We start from the raw sequence: 7,504 nt of genomic DNA on the forward strand, positions 1-7,504 counted from the left end.
CTTTTTCTTTTTTTTTTTACCTTTCAGCGAAATGAAAAGCAAGCAGCCTAGTGGTACCAAACACAAGCTGGCAAAGGCAGCTTCTCTTCCAGGCAGGAATGGTAACCCCACTTTTGCTGCTGTAGCTGCTGGTTATGACAAGAGCCCAGGTATTAGAACCAGCTTGGCATACTAAATACCTATGAATATTTCCTGAATATTCTATTTAGTTGGTTGGTTTACTTTTTGCTCAGTTTAGATATATTGTTGCAGGTGGCAGTGGTTTACCAAAGGTTTCACCAAGTAAGACGGATGTTTCCAGCAATATCAGCATTTCCCACGCAGTTGTTGACAGTGATGGATCTGACAGGTAACCTTTATACCCCTTGAAAATATCTAGGCTCCTAGAAAGCAGTTAATAGCATTTTAAAGGTAGTGAGCAGAGTTTATTCTGGTTCTGTTGGTTTTTTAATATATAAAGTTCAGGCACAGCATCTCATTTACAAAATAAAAATAAATCAGAACGTAGACTCAAAAGTAGAGAAAAGAATATTCTGGATATGATAGGAACTCCACACCCCCCCCCCCCCATTCCCAGTAACTCAATAATTTTGTGTTCTCTGGGCATCCAAACAATGAGAAATCAGCTTGGCTGTTTCAGTATTGAGGAGTATGTACCAGGGTGACTCAAAATAATTGACAGGCGGAATTTCACACTGTACAGCAATGTCTGTCACTCCCAATTTTAACACTAAGACCAGAACAATAACTGGCCTTTTTGTCACATGTAGAAAGAGAATATAGCTGCACTCAGTCATGTTCCCCAATGCACAGTGACTTTTCTGATATATTTTGGCTGTGCATGTCTGTAAAGAGCAGTGTGTGTCTGTTAGCCTTTCTGGAATAGGAATGAGACTGGAAATCAAGTTTTAATACACAACGGAGTTGCTTTTCTGAGCAAGGTTTGTGGGTGGGTTTCTGGTTTGTTTTTGTAAATGTTTATCACTGATTCCAGTTAGCCCATATGTATTTTTGATAAACTTGCCCACAAGCTAGAGTGTGAGCATTTGTTACAGCTCCTGAGCAGTTCTAAATTTTATCTGCTTCTCAAAAAACTGCACTATGTCTGCAAGTGTTCTGAAAAACAGAGCAAAAGAACTGTCCTCAGATTTGTGTTGGAGCTCAGTATACAGATTAAAGAGCATTATATCTAGAGGAGTGTGCTGCTCTAAAGTGGATGTATACACAGGATAATGATGTTTCACTGTAATCATTTTTTAAAATGAAAATAAGCTAATTTCCCAACTTTTTATCACTATTATAGTTTTTATACGTGTGTGTGTGTGTGTACACATACATTTGTCCATATACGTATTTGCAGTTGTTAGTTGTTGGTAATGTTTTTTTAATGAGTTGTGTATTTCTTTCCCATTACTCCTTAATATTTAGTTCGGGTTTGTGGAGTCCTATCAGCAATCCCAGCAGTCCTGACTTCACTCCTCTCAATTCATTCTCTGCATTTGGACATTCTTTTAACTTAACTGGAGGTGAGGTTTTCTTTTCCAGTATTTTGGAGTACAGGTAAAGAAATGATGTTTCCATGACACCATTCTAAGTATGGGCCCATGCTTCCATGCCTACCCCCAAAAGGACGACTGTATAGGAAAATGCACTCTAATTTGGTGCCACGTTCTGTGTTTCAGCCCAGAGAGTGTTAGCGGAAACTTTCAGATTTTGTTGTGCTGAAAATAGTTGCTTTGAAGTTTTCTCAGTTTCAGAACAATTTCTTTGTTTGTCTTCCTCCCCTCCATCCCTCCCCCAAAGCCTTACAGTAAGTCTTAGAAGTGTGCCACTAAGCCTGTGGTTTCCTGAACAGTTCACACTTGCATAAAGCCATTGCTATATACATGAGGTAATGGTCCATCCCTCACCTTGCTTTCCTCTTGTGTATTCCTCTAGCATTCATATGGCTGCATAATGAACTGATGCATATTAAAACCAGCAATTAGTTCCTGCATTTAAATATAGAAATATTTAGGTAAACTTCCCATAAGTGGCTAATAAGATGAGACCTTAATGCAGGCAGGCTATATTGTCAGGGACAAATGTTCTACATACTTAACGTAGATTTGCATACCATGTTTGGGAATGCATGGTATTTTTTAAGGTGTCTGCATGCTGTTTGATTGTGTTTGCTGAAAAATGCTGGGGGGCTGCTTGCACCTTCATCTGAAACACCTGGCACCAGTGACTCAAAGGACTGCAGTAAGATGCCTGGGATCAATTCTGTGTGCAAGGACTAGGCAAACCACGAGTGCTTGTGCTGCCCTTTCCTTCTCTTAGCAGAGCTGGGGTCTGGGTGGGCCAGGGCACAGGCAGTGCCGTGTCCCCTACCAGGAGTTACCTGGGAAGGGAGCGCTGCACTTGCAAGAGGCTGCTTCAGCACCGTCACTTACTCCAACTGCAGTTCACTTGTTATGATGAACCGGCAGGATTTTCAGTATCACTGTGCTTGTGCCAGATTCTCTGACTATTTGGCTTTGTGCAAACAGTATCTGGAATGAAATCAATTCCACAGCTTGATACTGAATTGTGCACAATAAGTGTGGAACTCTTTTTTTCCCCACTACAATATTGATTCAACTTTGTAGCCAGTGTCTGATACAGGGCAAGTGAGATGAGATCTGTTACTACGTGACCTTTTCTAATCTCTGTTCTTGTACTGCACCAGGACCTACTAGAAAAATATGGGAAGTAATAGTGAACTATATTAATGTGCTGCTGTTCTTGAAAAAGGAGGAACAGCCACGTGTACTCAGTTTTATTTCATTTTATTTTAGAGGTCTTTAGCAAACTTGGTTCAGCTCGATCTGCTTATGGGCAGGATGTTCAAAGAAACTGGAGTGAATTCAATAATGTTCCATCATCCATCTGGGATCCTTCAGCTACAGATTCTGTACCCTCCTGGCCGACAAGCTCAAGTTCTCCGACTCACACAACTGCAGTAAGTATTCAGTGCAAATACAATGCTTTGTTACCATTACCGACTTGTTCTGTACCTGCCATGTAATTTCAGTTAGGGGATTTTTAATACAGGTGAAAAAAAAAATCAGCTGAATTATAAAGGAAAAGGAAAGTTAAATGTATACATTGTTCTATGTATTCAAGTTGAAATGGCTGTTGGACAAAGAGTGATTAGTCTGCTCACACGCAGATAATGAAGGAAGCCGAGTCAATTGGTTCACATAAAATTTGTCATGAGAGGGTCATACAGCACTTACAAAAGGGTGCTCTGTTTCCACATACTTGAGGATTGTGAGGAGACATTCTGAGCACACACTATGGCTGAACGCCACTTCTGTCACTTCCAAATTGATGGACAGTTGCAAAACAGCCGTGTGATAACTTTCAGGTTTTGATTCTGCTTGCTGAATCCAGTGTGACACCTCCTTGTAAATTAACATAAGTCCTAATAATAATCTAAAAGTAAAAATCAAAACCAAAAAACTCAAGTGTGTTTTTCAGCATCAGAAAAACACCAGAGGACTGAGCATAAGGTGAAGTCTTTAAGTTTGATGGAGATCTTGACAAAAGATCTGTATAGACAAAAATGGAAAAAAAATTTTTTACACAGACTGTAGCAATGTGCTCTCACCCTTCTGCCTTTAAGTCAGAATAAAATTTATACCACAATAGCTGTCTTCAGTGCCAGCTGAAACTGTTCTTCATCTTGTCTTCTGAAAGTGTTTCTGTAGTGAATAAGATGCAGTATTTACTTTTCACTTGGTAGCAGCTCAGGTGGAGTGGGTGGCAGGCAGGGAAATCTGAAGAACATGACATGGCTTCTTACAGATGCACACTTGCTGATCCCTTGTTTGTCATGTCATTAAAACTGCGGCTATAACATCACTGTGTAAAACTATGTATATTGCTAAGTACACTATATAAAAACAGAAATGTTTGCTTTTTGGTCACATGGAGGACAGATTTCTCATCAAGTGATGCAAGGAGGGATCAAGGACAACCAGAACACTCTCTCTAGCTCTCAACCTATTTCTTGGCCGCTTGTGTTTCAGGAAGCATTGAGACAGAAGCCAGACAAATGGTATAGAAAAATTGTTAGTCTCTGCTTTGAAAAAAAAATAGCATCTTAAACATTATTCAAGAAGATGACTTAATAAACAAGAAAGCAGGAAACAGATGGAAATGTGCAAAGCCTTTTTATTTACAGTAATTTTTTTAGTCATTTTTCTAGTGCTTATGGTGAGACAGAATAGGAAGACTTTGCTACTCCTGCCACTGAAGCTAGTTTCTAGATAAGAGAGCAGGTACCAGACCAGGCCCTGTGCTTTTCTTCTTTCTGGCACAAAAGCCAGATCTCTTCTTGCAAACAGCAGATATATAGTGGCTTCTGTATTACCCTTTTCTAGGAAGGAATCTAGGGAGTTGACTTTATCCTTCCTTGTTCCTCTCGCTCTCCCATTTTATGCATAACTCTTTGCTTTTGTACTAAACAGCATTTGACTTCTGCATCTCTTCTCCCCTCAAGCCTTGCTGCATTAGTGCTACTTCTCCCCAAGTTTCTTTCTAATGACAACCCCTTATTCATCTTCCTTCCATTTTCTTACGTGTACTTCTGTGTGTGGGCTGCTTTGCATCTCCCTCCACAAGCCTTGAATAGGAGTAGCTGTCTAATCAAAGGTATTCTTCTCTGCCAGTCCTTACCTGGTTGCTGCTTCTACTTCATGAGCAATCGCCTTTCTACCGGACTCTCCCAAGTGCTTTTGGGACACACAGGAATAGTTCCGGGCTCTTTTGCCCATAGCAAGAAATAGAGTGGATTTAGTGTGTCAGAAATGCTGTCTGAATGAGTGTTTCTTGCTGCAGGCTTAGTAGTCTAATGCTTGCATAGCTTAAATATAACCATTTAGTTATGTAATGGTTATAAGCTGTGACCCCAGTTTAACTCGACATCTCAGTGACATTGGAGGGTCCTAATGATGCTGGCCTAGTTTAACCCTTTCAGATGCTCAAAATTCCTATCCACCTCTGTATATCAAATTCTGGGAGGGCCCTTTGCTAATGTGTTAGCGTCCAATGTGTTAGTTTCAGGTACGGTTAGGTTGAATTTATCTTCATTCCAGGGGAAAAGATTTAAAAAAAAAAAACACAACAAAACACATTTTCAGAGTTTACCTTGTTTGCTTTTCTAAAAGTATTCTGATTTTAGTCTTCAGATGCAGAGTACACTGGTACTGGTTAACCTTCAGTGTGCATTATCTGAGGGCTGAGATCTTGGGGAGGGATGCCATCTCTCCACCCAGTAAATCCAAACACAAGGTTGTCTGTACCTTACAGCACATACTCAGCAAGTCCACTGCCTTTTGGATGTATCAAGCTTACTGTATATTTGCAAATTGAATTTACAGCATATGTGTGTTAAGTCTGTTGGCATGGAGGTATGTAGTGCGTTAAGCCTACATGGAGCAGGTTCTGTGCTAATATTAGCATGAAAGTTACGCTAACCTTTCTCACTGCCGTCTCTGGCTGCTTCTGAGTATCACTTTCCACAGCGGCGCTGGTTAGATTCCTCTGCTTGTTGCTTGCTACTGTTTGGGCTGTCATGAAGCAGTTCACAGAAACTGGGCCCTGTTCATTTCTGCGTGCATTCTCTAGGCTTGCTGTACATGTCCCATGCCTCCCAAGTGCGTTTATGACATGTTGCAGCACAGCTGTGTCTGCACCATGACCGCTTGTCAGAGAGACCTGTCTTGAGAGCCAAGACAGACTTTCTGAACTCCATGACAAATGCCCAGTTATTCCATCTCGTCTCCCTTCATCTGGATGGGAGAAAAGAGCAAATACTGGGAATATGGGGAGATACAGTGGGGCTGAACACAGGTAGGGTCATCCAAACTGTATGATGTTTTTAATGATTACGTATGAATACAAGGAGACAGCTTTGCAAACTGACAAAAAAGGATCGAGGAATAAACACTGCTACCTTCCAAATGAATTTTGTTGTTTTTTTTTCCAGACTTGAACCATGTTTGTCTACCTTGTTCTAACTAGTTTAATTAAGCTTAAGCTTTTTGGCCTTTGTGTGTTTAAGCTTGAATACCTGTAGTGCTTAAATTAGTAATGGTATGGGGATGTATGAGCTCAAATGAAAACAGCTTAAAAGTCTGTGGTGTGATTGCATTCTTCGGCCCATCAGTTACTGGACACACTTGGTGATATCGTTAGTAGTGTGATTCCTCTGGGCAAACTGTAGTAAAGGTATCTCAAAACTGCACGTTGCAGTGAAGATGGAAGGGCTTCCACAACGGGCTTGCTTTTCCTTAGATACTTTTCTTTCAGGGGGGCTGTAAAAATAAATAGAATTAAAAAGTGGTGACAATAGAGGTTACCTGACAGCTACTTACTCAGCTCTGTCTTTACTGCAGTCGATCCTTGGCAACCCAAGCGGCCTGTGGTCCACCACTCCATTCAGCAGTTCCATTTGGTCAAGTAATCTCAACAGTGGCCTTCCCTTCACCACTCCAACAAACGCCTTGTCAGGTATTGATCTCATGGGTAGTGAGAACTCCTCTCCTCCTCCTCCATCCACTGCTGCCGCCGTTGCCAATCCTGCTGAAGACATGGGACAGACCTACAATCCTTGGAGAATTTGGAGCCCAACCATTGGAAGAAGAAGTTCAGATCCTTGGTCTAATTCACACTATCCTCATGAAAACTGAAATCTGAATCAAGCAAAAGGAAAGGACTCTCATCCAGGTCATGAAACAATTCTGAATGCGGATTTTTGAAACATCGTTTTCAGGCTGTTGCTGGTCGTTGCTTTTCTTTTTTTTTCCTCTCCTGCCCCTTTCCTTCCCTTCCCCTTCATCCCACCAGTCATGCTTTCACCACTTGCTCGTTTTTAAAGTCTATCCTGCGATATGGTAGTGTGAGATTGCGGATAAGCTTGAAAAAGTCTGGGTGTGGTCACAAATCCAAACTGCAGCTGAAGCCTGTAAATTCGAACAATTTCACTGGTTTCATATTTTACCATCTGCCACTTTCATTTAGGAAACAATTTGAACTATAAAACGGTCCTGGCATGCAATACTTTTATGAAAGCACCGGTTTTGGTTTTTAAATTTTTTCCAGTATTACCCTCCAAGTTCTAATTTAAAGAGAAAAAAAAAAGGCACTTTGTGCTAAAATGCAGAGTATTTTTTTAAAATAAGGCTGTCTTTGTTAACACAGGTTCTAAGAATGTAAAAAAAAAAAAAAAAAAAAAGGAAAAATAAAAAAAAAATAAAAAAAATACAACACAAAACCTTAAGAGTAAAATGGCTGAATGTAAGAGCATTCTGTTAAGACTGTAATACACTTTCTGTGCTGTTTGTACATTTGTAAACCTGAATGCATTTTTAAGTTGAACTGAAATGCACACAGCCAAGACTTGTGGAAGAAACAAGATACCTTGTGCATTTCTTAGGGATACAACTTTGGGTTGTACTTTAAAATAAATAATGCT

The 7,504-nt window shown here is 40.4% G+C and overlaps 1 protein-coding gene across 1 annotated transcript in view; it reads left to right on the forward strand.

The window, feature by feature from the left end:
- Positions 1-7,504, forward strand: part of TMEM131 (transmembrane protein 131) — a 96,976-nt gene extending 89,472 nt beyond the window's left edge. Inside the window, exons 37-41 of the mRNA XM_035558061.2 lie at positions 28-149; positions 253-349; positions 1,429-1,526; positions 2,820-2,983; positions 6,426-7,504. Of these exons, the coding sequence (XP_035413954.1) occupies positions 28-149; positions 253-349; positions 1,429-1,526; positions 2,820-2,983; positions 6,426-6,719 (775 nt within the window). The 3' untranslated portion in view covers positions 6,720-7,504. The remainder of the gene's footprint in view (positions 1-27; positions 150-252; positions 350-1,428; positions 1,527-2,819; positions 2,984-6,425) is intronic.

The sequence above is a fragment of the Cygnus atratus genome, chromosome 1, assembly GCF_013377495.2.
Source record: "Cygnus atratus isolate AKBS03 ecotype Queensland, Australia chromosome 1, CAtr_DNAZoo_HiC_assembly, whole genome shotgun sequence".
Classification (NCBI taxonomy): Eukaryota; Metazoa; Chordata; class Aves; order Anseriformes; family Anatidae; genus Cygnus; species Cygnus atratus.